At 39.5% G+C, this 17,653-nt stretch overlaps 1 protein-coding gene across 3 annotated transcripts in view; it reads right to left on the bottom strand.

Annotated features, from left to right (window-relative positions):
- LOC150090468 (uncharacterized) overlaps positions 1 to 17,653 on the bottom strand; it is a 678,730-nt gene that overhangs the window by 196,475 nt on the left and 464,602 nt on the right. For all 3 annotated transcript variants that reach the window (XM_090389911.1, XM_090389910.1, XM_090389909.1), the window contains exon 18: positions 5,671 to 5,904. In XM_090389911.1, the coding sequence (XP_090246037.1) occupies positions 5,671 to 5,904 (234 nt within the window). The remainder of the gene's footprint in view (positions 1 to 5,670; positions 5,905 to 17,653) is intronic.

Raw genomic sequence — 17,653 nt, 5'->3', positions numbered from 1 at the left:
TCTTGTACAGAATGAATGGGAACATTCCAAACCTGCATCAGTTCAAGAAGGCGAAGACCAGCTGGTTTTACTATGCTAGGCTTAATTCTGTAGAGGTTTTCTAATGGTGGATTGAATAAGTATGGCTGAATTGGATGCTAGGCACAATTGTATTTTAACGGCATACTTCAGTAGCAGTGTTTTCCTATGTAGAGTTAAAGGGGGGCTCATGTGCATCGATGTAGAGGCTATGTGCTGGTGATGTTCTGAAAGCCCCAAGTGCAGTCCTCAAGGCGCTGTGCTGAACTGGATCAAGCCAGCGCAAAGCACTTGCTCTGGCAGAATCATAGACGGGCACACCATAATCGAGACGGGATCGGATTAATGCCCTGTATAACCGAAGTAAGGAGGTGCGATCTGCACCCCATGTTAGGGCGGATAAAGTTCTGAGTATATTTAACTTTTTTAAACAGGAAGTACGTACATTTTTAATATGGTCTAAGAAATTTAATTTGTTGTCAAGGATTAATCCTAGAAATCTGATGTTAGTAGTGACTGGGATGGAGACGCTGGAAATTTGAAGTTCAGGATCCAGATGGAGTTTGCGTTGTCTACAAAAATGGATAGCAACTGTTTTCTGTTGTGAGAGCCGATAGCCATTAAGGCTGGCCCATTGTTGTATTTTATTCAGTGATATCTGAAGCTGCCTTTCAATAGATGTCATGCTTTGGGAATGACAGGAAATGGAAAGGTCATCCGCATAAAGATATGATTCAGCTGTGTTTGGTAGCTGTTTAGTGATGGAATCGATTCTAAGAGCAAAGAGAGTGGCACTCAGTACAGATCCCTGAGGAACACCTTCTTCCTGAATGAAAGTTGTAGAGAGGTCGTTTCGGTATTTTACTTGAAACGATCTAGTGTATAGGAAGTTCTGAACAAATATGGGAAGATTACTCCGTAGACCGAGAGAATAAAGATCACTAAGTATGCCATATCGCCAGGTGGTGTCAAAAGCCTTCTGTATATCTATAGAAACCAATACCAGATGCTCGTGTTTAACAAAGGCATTGCGAATGGCAAATTCAGCCTTGATCATGAGATCTAAGCATGATCTGTTTTGTCGAAAGCCATGCTGACTATTGCTCATTAGATGTTGTGACTCTATGATCCAGACAAGTCTACTGTGGACAATTTTTTCAAGGATTTTGCTGAGGCAGCTGGACAGAGATATTGGTCTATAGTTATGGGGATTGGTTGGATCTTTACCAGGCTTCAGGAACGCCAAAACAATAGAGTGGTGCCAAGAAGCTGGATAAATTTTTTCTAAAAAAATACGGTCGTAAAAGACCAGGAGGAGGCACAAAGCTTTGCCATCAAGATGCTGCAGCATGACATAATAGATGCCATCTGGTCCGGCGGCACCATTACGAGCTGTTTTAATGGCATGCAATAGTTCAGAATATTGTAGAGGTTTGTTATATGGTAGGATGAGGGCAGTTTGGAAGTTAACAGAATACTGTTCTAGACTGTTTTTAATTCGTTGGAAAGATGTAGTATAAGCTGATGTTGCTGAGATCTCAGCAAAAGTATTGCCCAAAGCATTGGCTATATCCGAGGGACTAGATAAATCTCGCCCATTCCAGGAGAGGACTGGAGAAGGTATGGTTGGAAACTTACCAGAAAGCTGTCTAATTTTTTTCCAAATTAATTTGCTGTCAGTGTTTCTGTTAATTGTTGAGCCAAAACGGATCCAGGATTCTTCTTTGGCTTGCCTCTGTATAAAACGTGCTTTTGCCCTTTCTTTCTTATAATTTATCAGATTGGCTGTGATTGGATATTGCCGAAACAAATTCCACGCTTTATTTTTTGCCTTTTTTGCTTTGGTGCATTCCTCATTCCACCAATAATTATAGTGCTTACGGCCCGGTGGATTTGATAATGGTATTGTATCTTTAGCCACGTTTAAGAGATGCGACGTGATGTAATCTGTACGCTGGAGATGTACTGGAGATGTACATCAATACGCTGGAGATGGATTTTTTTGTCATCGAAAGAGATTGATGACTGAAATTTTGCCCAGTTTGCTCTTGTAAATTTCCATTTCCTGCAGGGTTTTGTTAAAGGAGTCTGTGCTATCAATACCTTGCATACAATTCGGAAGTGATCACTACCCATAGGATCGTTTATAACATACCACTCTATGGTCGGGACCAGTACTGGAGAACAAATGGAAAGATCTATTGCTGAAGTATGTCCAGTTGGGAGCTGAATGTGAGTGTGCGTGCCAGTATTCAGTATGGCGAGGTTTAGTGCATCTAAAAGTCTTTCAATGAGTCGACCACGTGTATCCAATTTAGAAGCACCCCATAGGGGGTGGTGCCCATTAAAGTCCCCTAAAATACAGAAAGGTGGAGGTATCTGTATGATGAGGTCTTCAAGTTCTTTTAGACAGTATGTATGGTTTGGCTGCAAGTAGATTGATACAAGTGTTAATGAAATATGGAGCGTTATACGAACAGCTTCTATTTCAGTTTGAAGTGAGATATGCTTTGTTGGGATCTTTGAATTTATCAGGATTGCAACACCACCATGGGCAGCATTTGCTGTATTACGATCTCTTCGATAAAGGCAATAGTTCTTTATCGAAGGATAAATTTGTGAAGTTAAGTAAGTTTCTTGGAGACAAAGAGCAACTGGTGAATACCGATTAATCAGATCATGGATATCGTCTGCGTTGCAACGAAAGCCTCTGCAGTTCCATTGCAAAATACTTTTTGAAGGTGACTGGCTTATGACGTTCTAATTTTGATTTATCTTTTTTGGAGAATATTGGCCGACCATTTCTAGCCCAGTCAGAAATTGATTTGTTAGTGGGAACTGTTACATCGGTTTGAGTGTCCATTTCTTCTTCTTCAGCGTGAATTTCTAAAATTGGATCTTCCTGTATAGATGTGCCATCTGTATCCATGGTTGTGTCCTGGTTATTTTTCATTGCATTTGAGTTTGTAATATTGGATGTAGTAGTACTCATTGGAGCAGGAGATGCTGCTGGTATTGTCAGAGGAGTATTGTTTGCCTGGTCTGAGACTTTGGGTTGTTATTTAGAAAGAACATTTCTAGCCCAGTCAGAAATTGATTTGTTAGTGGGAACTGTTACATCGGTTTGAGTTGAGACTGTCTGGTATTTTTTTACAGCATTGGCATAGGTCATATTTTTGGTTATAGAAGGAGCAAGTAATTTTCTCGCTTCTGGGTAACTTACTTTGTTCTCAACCTTGTATTTTCCTATTTTCTTCTCGGTTTTCCACTTTTCACATGTCTTTGAATATGCAGGATGGTCACCTTTGCAATTTGGGCAGGTCTTTGTAGTTGTACAGTTACTTTGTATGTGATCTGAGGATCCACAATTAGGGCAGACAGGAACTCCTCTGCATACAGTTTGTGAGTGGCCATACTTTTGGCATTTGTAACATCTTAAAGGGTTTGGTATGTAAGGTCGGATGCGGCAAAGTAAATAACCTGCTTTTACAGAGGAGGGTAAGTTGGGTGTATTGAAGGTGAGAATAATATTTCTTGTAGGTGTAAGTTCATTATCTTTTTTAATCATTATTCGTCTTGCTTCAATTACGTGTTGTCCCTGCAGCTCTTGGGTTATTTCTTCCTCGGTAACGTTTAATAAGTCCCAACTGGATATCACACCCTTAGATGAATTTAGGGTTGTGTGCGGAGATATTTTGACTGGAATGCCAGCAAAACTTGTAAGCTGTAACAGCTTCTCAGAATGTCTGTGGTTGGTGGTTTCTACTAGTATGTCTCCTGATTGCAGTCTCTTCACCGTCTTGGGAGATCCTGCAATACCCTCCAGATGTTTTTGTATGACAAACGGAGACAATTTATTAATGGGCTGACTAGTAAGAGAGTGGATAATTAAGAACGATGGGCAAGGTTGCTCCATCCGATCAGTCTTTTGTCTCTTTGGATTTTCGTTCTCAATATCCTGATGGTCTGTGTTTGCCATGTTTGCTCCTTTTAGCCCTTGGCAAGTGGTCTTACTTGCCAAGATTTCCGGCCTCGCCACGGGGAGGAAGGAGCAGTGCCGCTAGGAGGCCAAGCGGTTAAAGTGTTAGTTAGTTAGTGGAAATAGAAATATATGGATAAATACAGAAAGGTGAGTTTCCTTTCTCTGTTCTAACTTGTGGCTTTTAAGTGTTGAACGATATAGAAATAAAGCTGCTAATAGAAACGTAGGAAAATAGAAAAAACTTTAATCGCTTTTGATGAGCACTCTATATATCTCAGAAAAATCGCTTGACCTCGAATTCGCTTGGCACCCGGGGCCCTAGTTTGGTGCATGCTATTTTAAATTATTATTTTTAATATTAATACTAATAATCTCCTACTCTTAATGTCAGTAATGCCAACATGTACAGCAATATATCACCTTTCATTCCCTTAAAAGATGACATCTGCTCTACAAAGTCATCAACATTTGCCCCTGGAAGACATACCCTGGTCCCTTTCCATCTATTCTTTTTAGACAGCATGTTTCCCGTCTCTCTGACAACTGAGTCACCGACAATAACTAGCTCCTGTGGGACCAGAGCATTCTGCATTGAAGGTTGCTGTGTTGCCTGGTGCACAAGGGTGAGTTGGGTTGGGCAGCTGAGACCTTGATGGGTCCCCCATTTTAATTCCTTCGGGGGCATCTACCCAAAACAATGAGTTGGCATCTAATTTCTTGATGTTCTCTGCATGTAGCACACACACACACAAAGACATCCTCCTTGGTTAGATCATGTCCTGTTCTAGAAAGGTATGCAAACATTTCACAAGTTGCAAATTTTTTTAGGCTGTGAAGCAGTGGAAAATTGCCCCCTTCACTTCCCCCACTTTGTGCCCGTTGCTTTGCTGCTAGAACTTGGGGCATGATTTCCGTTTGAACAGAATTGATTAACAATGAAAATCAATAAGATTTATAAGTGCAGGGATACATATTACGCTATACCATGAATACCACAATGTTAAATTAGTTATATCCTTAGCTAAACACATTAGCTAAGATATTTGTCCAACAAGTGAATTGAAGTTATAAGTTAATTATAATATATAACAATAATTATCTAATACCAACTTAATTTATCTGAACTTTAGAGCTACCTATTTACCTCAATTAAAAATTTAAATTCACCTACCACTGACTCTATACAATAACAGTGGCGAGATGTGAAGGTGACTAGGAACATGAAGCTATTTATGGAGAATGATTTCATATGACAGTTAAGTCAATAAAATGACAGAAGTCTGGAAAAACTTATCAGTTTCTTGGAGGTGGAAATTCACTCCTTGCGCTTTGATACTCTTGTCACTAGTCAAGTGCTGCAACCCATGAGCATCCTTTTACTCTTCAACTTCAAACTCACAGAACCGACTGTTCTTCTTCCTCAATTATTCCTTAAACATACGTTTTCAGGAACAACATCCCTTCAAATGTATTTCCTAAATATTATAATCTACAGAAATTCGAGTGTAGTTTTCAAGTATCTCCTTCCATCTTTTCAACCTTTAACCCATGCATGGTACTAAGTACAAAGTACAATAGGTTCAAACACTTTGATGTTTGTGGTTTTCATAAAAAAAAAACAAAAAAAACACACAATTAAAATATATGTTCGATATTAAATTTCAAAATACCTTTTTTGCGGAACCCACATTGCTTGACTGCTTCAATCCCTGAACAGACAAGGCATTACTTCTACGAAGATGTGCAGCAGAAATTCCTCCAATATTCGGGCTATCACGTGTACATCTAACATAGCAAGTGGGGCTTGCTGTTGATAGGTCCCAGCCAAGTTCAGTATGTATTGTAAGAGGACAACAAACTGGAACTGGTGACTCGCTTTTCTGAAGCCATTCATGCATTAGAAACTGAAATGCAAAAATCACTCAATTATATACACTTTTTTTTCCAGAAATATTAAAAGAAATATGCATTTACTAAAAGAATGGAATTATTTTGAATTGAAAGAAAATAATTAGAATGAGTTATTGCATGTTCACAATCTAGAATGGAAAACAGAAAAGTAATGTCTCTTTGCCCCTAATAGGAAATAAGCAAGTTCCCATGAGGTTCCTTATTTTGTTTATATGCAGTTGGTTGGGACTGGGTGGATTCAAGTCTACAGTGTAAATAGTGGAATAAAGAACATATTAAACAAATTTTTATTTTTACTTAAATTCTTTAATATATTTAAATTTAATTTTCATAACACAGTGAAGTCCTGATATAATGCACCTCATCATACCAAAGGTATGACCTCAAATGAATTATGAAAAAAAGTAGTGTGTTCAAAGAACTAGCAATTTCATATTGGAAACTGGAAAAAGTGAAAACACTGTATGCTCATTTCTACTATACATCCTATTACCCTATTTCCAAGAGGGGAAATTATCTAAAAATTAGCTGAATGTTCACTTCTATATATTAAGTAATCAATTGCAGAGTAATTTTTGTAAAACATAGAACTCGCCTGAGACTAATTACTGTAGACAGCCAGCTTCTCCTCTCTTTTACTATGCTTCCCCGCTATACAGGGTGCCTCAAAAATATTGGTACAAAAGTTTAGGGGAGGTAGGTAACATCTAAAGGAATGTCAATCGCATATGAACCCATAACCAGAAACGTCAGGGGAAAGTAGTAGCAGAGGCACAAGAAGCAGAATTGACACAAGACAGTAATTAGTGGCAAACATTTATTTGACATAATATTAACAATGGAGTACGAGATGGATGCATTTCATGATGTTATAAAGATGCTCGAAGGTTCCACTATGAGATGCGATACATACAGGACACTGACGCAGCATGGATTGGCGCACACGGTCGAACACACCTGGAGTTTCTTTGATAGTAGCAGCAATGCAGACGAGTCTCGCCACGAGATCCATTTCCATCTCCAGAGGCAATTCATACACGATAGAGTTGAGGACCCTCCCCCCACAGAAAGAAATCAAGGCTCGATAAATCAGGTGAGCACGGGGGACCAGGCAACGGGTCCACCACGGCCAATCCATTGACGCCCAAAACAGCTGTTCAAATGGTCACGAACACACCTTCCATAATGGGCAGGCGCCCCATCATGTTGAAACCAAATGTTGCGTCTCACATCTGCTGGAACATCATCAAGTAATCCTGGTAGAAATTGTTCAAGAAAGATCTGATATTTAGCGGAGTTCATGCGGGATGGTAACAGGTACGGGCCTACTAAGCAGTCACCGACCATACCTGCCCACACATTTATTGCGAAGCGATGTTGTGCCGCACAGGGGCGCACACCGTGTGGGCCCTCTGCTAATCCATACACTAGGTGCATGTCTGCCAGCTCACAGGTCGTATATTGATGCATGCTCTTCGTGCGGAGCCTACTGCTTGAATGAGTAAACCAGAAATTTTCCCTCTCGTGAACTGATGAACAGCGCTGGGTACCAACTTACGGTGATGTTTCCGGTTATGGGTACCTATGCAATTCACATTCCTTTAGATGTTACCTACCTCCCCTAAACATTTGTACCAATATTTTTGAGACACCCTGTAGATGCAATAAGAATATATCATGGAATGCTAATTACAAACAGCTACCTCTGGAGGGGCAAATTTTGTTTGTCAATAGTCTTACATTAGTTATAAAGTAAATTTTTGGAAACAATAGCGCACAATATCGTTTGTTTGACTCTTCGGCACTATGATTGAAAAAACAGTTTGGTTTTGATGTAGCTTTCTCAACACAAGGTAAATTTTGGAGCATCAGAAACAAATATAATGCAAAATTAGTTAATCAGCAGGACTGAAGTAATTGCCACCAAAAACCAATATTATATGCTTGAAGAAAAGTTAAAGATTATCAGAGTTAAAAGTAACAAAATAAAATGCAGTATGTTTCGCAAGTGTGAAATTAAATGGCTCCAGCGAATTAAAACAGTGATGTGGAAGTAGTTTCTATCACAGAAGCCAATTCAAAATTACGGATAAATTAAGTAATTCTGAAAGCATGGCCACTTAAATTTAATAAGCAACTACAGATGACACATTTAAAGATGGCTGGCATGTACTCTTTTTTTTGGTAGTTGTTGGCGCATCGGCTTCTGTGGCCAGAATTAACCTCCCAAAGTTTTTGCAATACTTTGATCCAAGTCCGAGGCGGGATTCAAACCCCGCGACCTTTGGATTGTCAGGCAGGCACTTTACCCACCCAGCTAGCCTGGTTGACCTGGCATGTACCGGGATATCCCATGTTAGCCTTGTAGGTGAATCTGCATTTGATTATATTACAGTAGCAGAAGCATTTCCTGAATTTCTGCATAATGTGATTCAAGATAGTAAATATACACATCAACAGTATTACTACTGTGACAAAACTGCTGCTGCTCTATAAACGGAAAAGTTTATTGAGCAGTTTATTAAAAAAGTTAGGGAGAAGTTTATTAAAAAAGCACCGATCAAAGCATTAGCAATAGCACATGATGCAAGAAAGCAAGCTTATACAGCCTCAGCAAAAAACCTTTCTCCTTTCACCCATCCACTCAATACAAATGTTTGTCTAGTTTTGCCTTGAATCTATTTAAGTTATCAACTTCTATAACAACAGAAGGAAGTCTTCCAGCAACAACCACACTCACTGGCTAAAGGCAAATTTCCAAATATCTGTCCTACAACTCTCTTTCATCAATTTGAATTTATGCCCTCTCAGGTGATTATTCTGAGTAAAAAGAAGAATCCCATCAGCATTGAGCACAATCAAACCATTAAAGGCCTTATATACCTCAATCAGATCACCTCGCAGGTGCACAGTCTCCAGACACTGTAATTTGCAAAATTTAAGCCATCCTTCGTAAGAGCAACCCAATCTTCTATTCAGTAATCTTGTTTCCATTCTCTGTATTCCTTCCAGCAGCTCTCCATCCTTCTCAAAATGAGGCCTCCAGACTTGCATACAGTACTCAACGTGTGGCCATATACAAGGTGATAACGAGCTCCTTATTCCTGTTAGAAAAATTCTTCTACATCATTGAAAAGACACCATGAGCTAGTCTTGCAGACTGTCAGCACTGTTCAGAAAATTTCGTATCTGACTGCACAATTACCTCCAGACCCTTTTGATTCTCTACCATTGTCAGTGTAGTACCACACAGTTGATACATTAATCTGGGGTTACTGCTACCCATATGCAGTATATTCATCATCATCAGCCATTTTCAATCCACTGCAGGATGAAGGCCTCTCCAGCAACTTTCCAGTTCCTTCTGTTTTGAGCACTGGCCATCCATTTACTACCCAAAAACTCGTGAATTTCATCTATCCATCTCCGCCTTTGTCTTCCAGGTTTTCTTCTAGCTCCTCTTGGGTACCATTCTGTTATTTTCTTAGTCCATCTGTCATAATGTCTTCGAGCTATGTGTTGTGCTCAAGACCATTTTAGTTCTTTAGTTTTGATAAGAATGTCCTTTACTTGAGTTTGCTGCCTAATCCATGTGTTTCTCTTCTTATCTAACAGTCTGATTCCCAGTATAATTCGTTCTTCTTCGCTGTGTAGTTCTCAGCTTCTCTTCCATTCTTTTGGTGAGTGCCAAAGTTTCACTTCCATAAGTCATGGTGGGGAGTATACACTGATTCATTATTTTACGTTTCAGACAAACTGGGATATTGCTCTTCAGTATGTGACTATATTTCCTGAATGCTATCCATCCAAAATTTATTCTCTTAACTTCCAGCCATTTATCATTATTACAGCTAATAACTTGTCCCAGATAAGTATATGACTCCACCTTTTCAATTACTGCTCCTTCAATCATTATTTCCCTTTCCGTGGCATACTTGTTCATCATTACTTTTGTTTTAGCCATATTCATCTTTAGTCCAAAATCCTTACTAAATGTGCATAACTGATTAAGATTTTCCTCTACTTCTTTGGGATTGTGGCTTATGACCACAATGTCATCTGCAAATCGTAAATGGTTTAGGTACTCTCCGTTCACATTGACTCCTTTCTGCGACCAGTCTAATCTTCTGAAAGCTTCCTAAAGGGCAGCAGTAAACAGCTTCGGAGATATTGGTCTCCTTGTCGAACTCCTTTCTCGATTTTAAATTTCCTACTGTCTTTGTCTAGTCTAATAAAGGAGGTAGCACTCTCATATATTTTCTTCAGAATCATAATATATGGGGTATCTAGGGCTTGTCTTTCCAGTGCCTGAAACATTGCCTTATGCTGTTTGGAGTCAAATGCCTTTTCACAATCCACAAATGCCAGGCATAATTGTGTTTTATATTCATTTGCTTTCTCCATTAGCTGTGATATTACGTGAAGGTGATCCATAGTTGAGAATCCTGTCCTAAAGCCAGCTTGCTCTTTCAGTTGATTCTCATCAAGTATTCTTTCTAATCTGTAAGTAATGACCCTTGTGAACAACTTGTAGATGTGGGATAACAAGCTAATTAGTCTATAATTTTCAATTTCTGATTTATCTCCTTTCTTATGCAGCAAAACTATGATTGCATTATTCCACTGCTTAGGCATCACACCTTTTCTAATGCACTTTGTGAAGAGCCTTGCCAGTTTTTGTGTTATGTCTCTTCCTCCCAATTTCAACAACTCTACAGTAACTTCATCTTCCCCCGGGGCTTTCCGATTCTTCATTTTCTTCAATGCATGTTCTACCTCATCAGGAAGAATATTGGGTATGTCGTATGTGTTGCTACTTTGCAATCCATCTTCCCCACTGCTGGTATCATTCCCTCGCTCCTTGTATAATTCTCTACAATAGTCTTCTGCTATTTGAATTATGCCTTCTCTGCTGTTTATAAGTACACCATCGCTATTCTTCAGTTTCAGTATCATTTGTCTTTCTGTATTACTGCTCATGGCTGCTGATTTAAATCCTGTTTTCCCTTAATGCTTGTTCTACTTTTCTTGCATTAAATCTTCTTATGTCCTCTCTGAGTCTCTTTCTAATGGCTTTGCATAACTCAGTATACTCAATTTTCTCCCTGTCAGTGTTTTTCTTGCTCTTCATTTGTCGTCTTTGGTTCATCATGACAAGTGTTTCTTGACTAATTTTTTCTTTTTTGGATTTCTGTTTCCCTATAGGTTTCTTGGTCTTTATCACTTTCAGAAAGTTGTAATATTCCTCGTCGATATCTTGGTCCTGAGCAGTCTGCAGAAGCTCAAACTTGTTCTTAAGTTCCAGTACATACTGCTTTTTCTCCTCCTCTGTTATTTCAAAGACCTTTGTATTATTTACTCGAGTCAGTTTTTTCCTTTCCTTTCCTACATCTATATCAAGTGTACATCTTACCATTCTGTGATCACTTCCAACATTTATCTTATTCAGGACGGTAACATCATTCACAATATATCTTCTGTTAGTGAGGATGAAGTCGATTTCATTAGTTGTTAATCCATTTGGACTCTTCCATGTCCACTTTCTGTTCACCCTTTTCTTGAAAAAAGTGTTCATTACTGACAGTCCTTGAGATTCTGCAAATTCCACAAGTCTTTCACCTCTTTTATTTCTTTCACCAATTCCAAAATTTCCTATAGTTCTTCTTTCTGCACTGTTTTGCCTTTTTCCAACCTTAGCATTGAAGTCCCCCATAATAATAGTGTAGTGGGTTTTCTGCTCATCTAGAAGACTCTCAATTTCGGTGTACATTTCTTCAACCTCTTCATCATCATGGCTCGATGTTGGTGCATAAATCATTATAATCTTTAGCTTGTACTTCTTAGAAATCTTGAGTATTAGTCTTGACACCCTTGGTGATGTACTTTTGAATTCAAAAATGTTGTTTTAAAAACTTTATGGACCAGAAAGCCAACTCCACCTTCACTCCTTTCACTGTTTCCATTGGTGTACAGCAGATTTCCACTTGATAAACGTATAAGTGATTCATTTCTTCTTCTTGTTTCAGCCAAACCGATGCAGTATATTACATTTCTCAATGTTAAACTTCAGTTGCCACTTCTCAGCCCATCTGCTAAACTTTTTTAGATCCTGAATGAAACTAAAATTACTGTAACACAGAGCGAAAACGGATACAAAAATAGATTTTCACCAGTTTAATAATGGGAAATATACATATATTAGATTAGATACATACATACATACAGATTTTCACCAGTTTAATAATGGGAAATATACATATATTAGATTAGATACATACAAACAAAAAGCTTTCCGTTGTTTTGTCAATCTTCCTCAGTTAAACTGAAAGTTAAGAATGGAGCATGAGGGCGTGTACTGCCAATCTTGTACGTGAAGTGCGCGATTAACTGTTGGATGTTGAAGCCTGTGGCTGTAATGCATGCGGACGCTGCCATCATTTGTCAATGGTCAGGATTGCTGTTTCGATGATAGGGTGGACTTGACATCCACTCTTCCTGTTGACTGAGGTATTGGGGCATTTGATATTCAATGATACCAACCAAGCGCTTCAGCAATAGTGGTGGGACTTATCCACAATTACAACAATGCGATGTGGGTCAATGTCATGGCGGGTTGCCCAAAAGTAGTAGTAGTGGCATGTGATGCAAGAAAGCAAATGTATGAGCTTATGCAGCATCAGCCAAAAAAAAAAAAAAAAAAAAATCACACCATTCCCTCCAAATGCCTGTCCAGTTCCTCCTTAAATTTATTCAACTTATTAACTTCCACAACGACAGATGGAAGTTTGTTCCAGCAATTAACCACCTGCTGGCTAAAGGAAAATTTCCGCACATCTATTCTACATCTGTCTTTTCTTAATTTGTCAGGGAAACGGGGAACATGCTTTGTAAAAAGGATAGGTGGAACAGGACCAGGGTATGTCTGCCAGGGGCACAGTTTGAGAACGAGAGTTTCCTGGGCGGACATGCCTTTCTGCCGCTCTTGGAACAGAGAAGTTTTTTTCTGATTTATTTTCTGCTTTATTAGTTTAAATTGACATATTAACTTATTTCTAGAGTAGCTTTATATTCCTATTTACGGTACTTAAAGTTAAAGTAACTTAGATAGAGAATTTTAGGTATTACTTAGTATCGGAAAGCGTATCAAATCCACGTGTTTACCGTTCATAAACAGCCGCCATTATTACGTGAAAATTAATCAGTAAAATCTATTAATCTTGTCGAACTTCATTGGCAATTAAATTGTACTTTTAACTATACATATAACCACTTAGGTTACGGAACATAAATAATTAGTAAAAATAAATAATTAATACATAACTTGATACGGAAGTTATATAAAGGAATTTCGTAGATAACACTCGTTACTGAAACGCGATACAGCATATCCGGAATTCGATAGCATAAGCTTTGTATAGTATAGTGCATAATATAATACTGTCAATTAATCAGTAGATCTATTAATCTTGTTAAACTTCATTGTCAATTAAATTGTACTTTTAACTATATATATATATATATAACGACTTAGAGTACAAACGTAACAAATAATTAATACATACTTGATACGGAAGTTATATAAAGGGAACTCGTAGATAACACTCGATACTGAAAAATAAATATAGCGTTATAACTCTGTTAAGATACAAGTTTAAGGTTTTAATTTTGTTCTGAAATTGTAATTTTATTGACATTTAAATCGAAATCATGACTCTGACCAGAGCAGCAAAGCAAAAGGCTCATGCTAATGGGAGTGCTGTGACTCAGGGGAGAACTGAGGGGGGCAGTTGCCCTCTGAATCACAGCCTATTAAGATGCACTGTTTGCTTGATGTTTGCGGAGCAATCGGGTACGGGACATGATACTGCCATGGGGGATGTCTTTGTGTGTGCACGATGCAAGGAGTGCAAGGAAATTAGGCGACAACTCGGCGTTGTTATGGGCCTATATGAGACCTTGAAGGACAGGGTGGATGCCCTCGAAGGAAATAAATTGAGGGGCCCATTAACCTCTCGGCTGCCGACATCAACGCCAGAGCTTGCACTTGGTCATCTTGCAACACAGAGGCAGCCCCCAAGGAAGAATGCGCTGGTCCCACAGGAACTAGTAGTTGTTGGTGACTCTATTGTCAGGGAAACGGGGACCATGCTTTGTAAAAAGGAAAGGTGGAACAGGACCAGGGTATGTCTGCCAGGGGCAAAGGTTGATGACGTAGAGCAGATATCATCTTTTAAGGGCACAAAAGGTGATATAGTTGTACACGTTGGCACTAATGATATTAAGAGTAGGAGACCAGCGGAATTACTTAACAAGTACAGGTCACTGTTGAAAAAAAGCCGTGAAGTAGGGTTGAATTTGAAAGTGTCTGCAATTCTGCCCAGACACGATAGGAGGGAGTATATGATGAGAGCCTTGTCGATCAATTCGGCCCTGGAAAGATTGTGCAAGGCTCAAGGGGTAGAATTTTTTTCAGCCTGGAATGTACTTGTTAACAGGAGAGATTGCTTCCACAGGGATGGGATACACTTAAATAGAAAGGGTGCAAGAATATTTGCTGATGCTATCGAGGCAGTGTTAGGTGGGTCGGAAAACTGCTAGCTTGGGGGGAGACAAAGACTAATGGATTAACAGTAGCCACTGGCAGAGGTGAAAGAGATTCTTGCACTGCTTCTATTGGAATGAGCAGAAGCCTGAAAAACAAGATGCAGGATATTTCAGAGACTGCTGGAAGTCATTGCGGTACAAGTAAACACATGGGTAGTGTTAGGGTAGCTAAGAATAGAAACAGGTGCATGTATACTTGCGTGTACACCAATGCTAGGAGTTTAGTAAATAAATTTGATGAATTTGAGGTATTGCTCAAAACATCAAAGGCAGATATTGTTGGGATATCAGACACGTGGTGTCACACAGATATAAGGAATGCAGAACTGGAATTTGGGGAGTACAATGTGTATAGAAAGGATAGACAGGACAGGAGGGGTTATGCTATTAGTTAAAAAACACATAAAATCCAAGGAAGTGAAGCCAGTCGACATTGATGGACAGGGCAGTGTCGAGTCAGTTTGGTGTGACATAAGCATAGGTAAACCAAAATTGAGAGTAGGAGTGTGCTATAGGCCTAATGACTCTGATGAGTATAATAAGATACTGTACAGGGAAATAGAATGGGCCAGTAAATCAGAGAGTCTTATAATGGGGGATTTTAATTTCCCAGATATTGACTGGAATTTGTGGGTTGGTCACTCACACACTAGCAAGGCTTTTGTGGATTTATTGGATGATTGTTTTCTACACCAGCATGTTCGGGAGGCAACTAGAGGGAGTAATACTCTAGATTTGATTATCAGTAGTGATTCTTCATGCATTAGGAATCTGCAGATAAAGGAACCACTGGGTGGCAGTGATCACAGTGTGCTGAAGTGGGATTTACTCAAGGAGGTAACTACCATCAGAGGTAAAGGGAAGGGTTTTTGCTTTCGTAAAGGTGACTATGATGGTCTGAGACAGTATTTAAATTCTATACAGTGGGACCAACTGATGATGTTACCAACAGCAAATTCAAAATGGGAAGCATTCAAGGAACTAATCTTGGAAGCTACCAGGCTTTACATACCAACCAAGAAATATTGTTCAAGGTTCAGGCCTAAATGGTTGTCAGATGAACTAATGAGACATATGGCAGAGAAGAAAAATGCATGGGATACATATAAATTAATGGGTGACATGGAAGCCTATGACAGATATAAGTCGGTCTGTAACCAAGTCACAAAGGAGATTAGGCAGGCAAAGGCAGATTATGAGAAATCCTTGCAAAGGATGCAAAGAAAAACAGAAAAGAGTTCTTTACCTATTTAAACTCAAGAAGGAAAGGGATGAATCAGATTGGTCCACTGGATGTTGATGGTTCAACAGTTGAGGATCCAGCTCAGGTGGCTAACAATCTAAACGAGTATTTTGCATCTACATTCACACATGAGGAGTTATTCAGGAAGGGGAATGTCGTAGGTGAAGTAAACATTGGCAGTGAGCTAGATGATTTTCTAATAACTGAGAGGAAAGTGGAGGAGAGATTGTTGAGGATAAACATAAAAAAGGCACCTGGGGTGGATGGGATCTATCCAGTTATATTAAAGGAGGCAGCAAAGGAAGTAAGCAAACCCCTAGCCATAATTATGAGAGCTTCCTTGGACTCAGGGGAGGTACCCATGGACTGGAGATGTGCAAATGTAACCCCAATTCACAAAGGAGGATCAAAGGCTGACACAAGTAATTATAGACCTGTTAGTTTAACTTCGGTTCCAGGAAAATTAATGGAGGCACTGGTTAAAGAAGCACTGCAGGATCATCTGGACAAGAATTCAGTTATAGCTCAGACAAAGCATGGTTTTGTTAAGGGCAGGTCTTGTCTGACCAATTTGATTGGATACTATGATGTAGTCACAAAAGAACTGGATGCAGGGAATAACTTTGATATTATATATTTGGATCTTAGAAAGGCTTTTGATACTGTTGCGCATGGAAGACTGCTGCACAAATTGGAGAAGTGTGGCATTGGAGGCAAATTGCTGCTATGGATAAAGGGATGGTTGAGTGGCAGAAGACAGAGAGTGGTAATCAATGGACACTGCTCAGCGTGGACTAATGTTATTAATGGAGTTCCTCAGGGTTCAGTGTTGGGTCCATTGTTGTTTTCTGTATTTATAAATGATACTGATGATGGTGTATCAGGCTTAATGTCCAAGTTTGCAGACGATACCAAGGTTGGCAGGGTTGTTAAGGACACTACTGATACTATGCTGCTGCAACAGGATCTGGAAAGGTTGAGCAGATGGGCTGAGAAGTGGCAAATGAAGTTTAACATTGACAAATGTAAATACTACATATGGGAAACAGTAACCCCAGATCAACGTATCAACTCTGTGGTACTACGCTGACAGTGGTAGAGAATGAAAAGGACCTGGGGGTAATTGTGCAGGCAGATATGAAGTTCTCTGAGCAGTGCAGACGAGCTGCAAGAGTAGCTCATGGTGTCTTGTCAATGATATACAGGAATTTTTCTAGCAGGGACAGGGATGTGATTATTCCCTTGTATACGGCATTGGTCAGGCCACACCTTGAGTACTGTATACAGGTCTGGAGGCCTCATTTCAAGAAGGATGTAGAGCTGCTGGAACGAGTACAGAGAAGGGCAACAAGATTAGTGAATGGAACAAAGGGTCGCTCTTACGAAGAAAGGCTTAAGTTTTGCAAATTACAGAGCCTGGAGACTAGGCATCGGCGAGGTGATCTGATCTGATAGAGGTGTATAAGGCTTTGAATGGCTTGAGCATGCTCAATGCCGATGGGATTCTTCCTCTTGCTCAGAATAATCACCTGAGAGGGCATAAATTCAAATTGAGGAAGGACGGATGACGGATAGATGGGCGGAAATTTGCCTTTAGCCAGCAGGCAGTTGGTTTGTGGAATAGACTCCCATCGCTTGTTGTTGAAGTTGATAGCCTAAACAAATTTAAGGCTCAGCTGGACAGGTATTTTGAAAGAACGGAGGGGTGAAATGAGAGTAGTGGTTGTTTTTTTTTGGCTGATGCTGAATAAGCTTGCTTTCTTGCATCATATGCCTCTACTAATGCTAATGCTAATTTGAATTTATGCCCCCTTAGATTCGTAATCTGAACAAGTGGAAGGATCCCATCAGAATTCAGCGTGCTCAACCCATTCAAGGCATATACCTCATTCAGA

Source organism: Mastigoproctus giganteus, chromosome 2 (genome assembly GCF_048544385.1).
Source record: "Mastigoproctus giganteus isolate SK-2022 chromosome 2, ASM4854438v1, whole genome shotgun sequence".
Taxonomy (NCBI): Eukaryota; Metazoa; Arthropoda; class Arachnida; order Uropygi; family Thelyphonidae; genus Mastigoproctus; species Mastigoproctus giganteus.
This window is presented reverse-complemented; position numbering and strand designations above follow the sequence as displayed.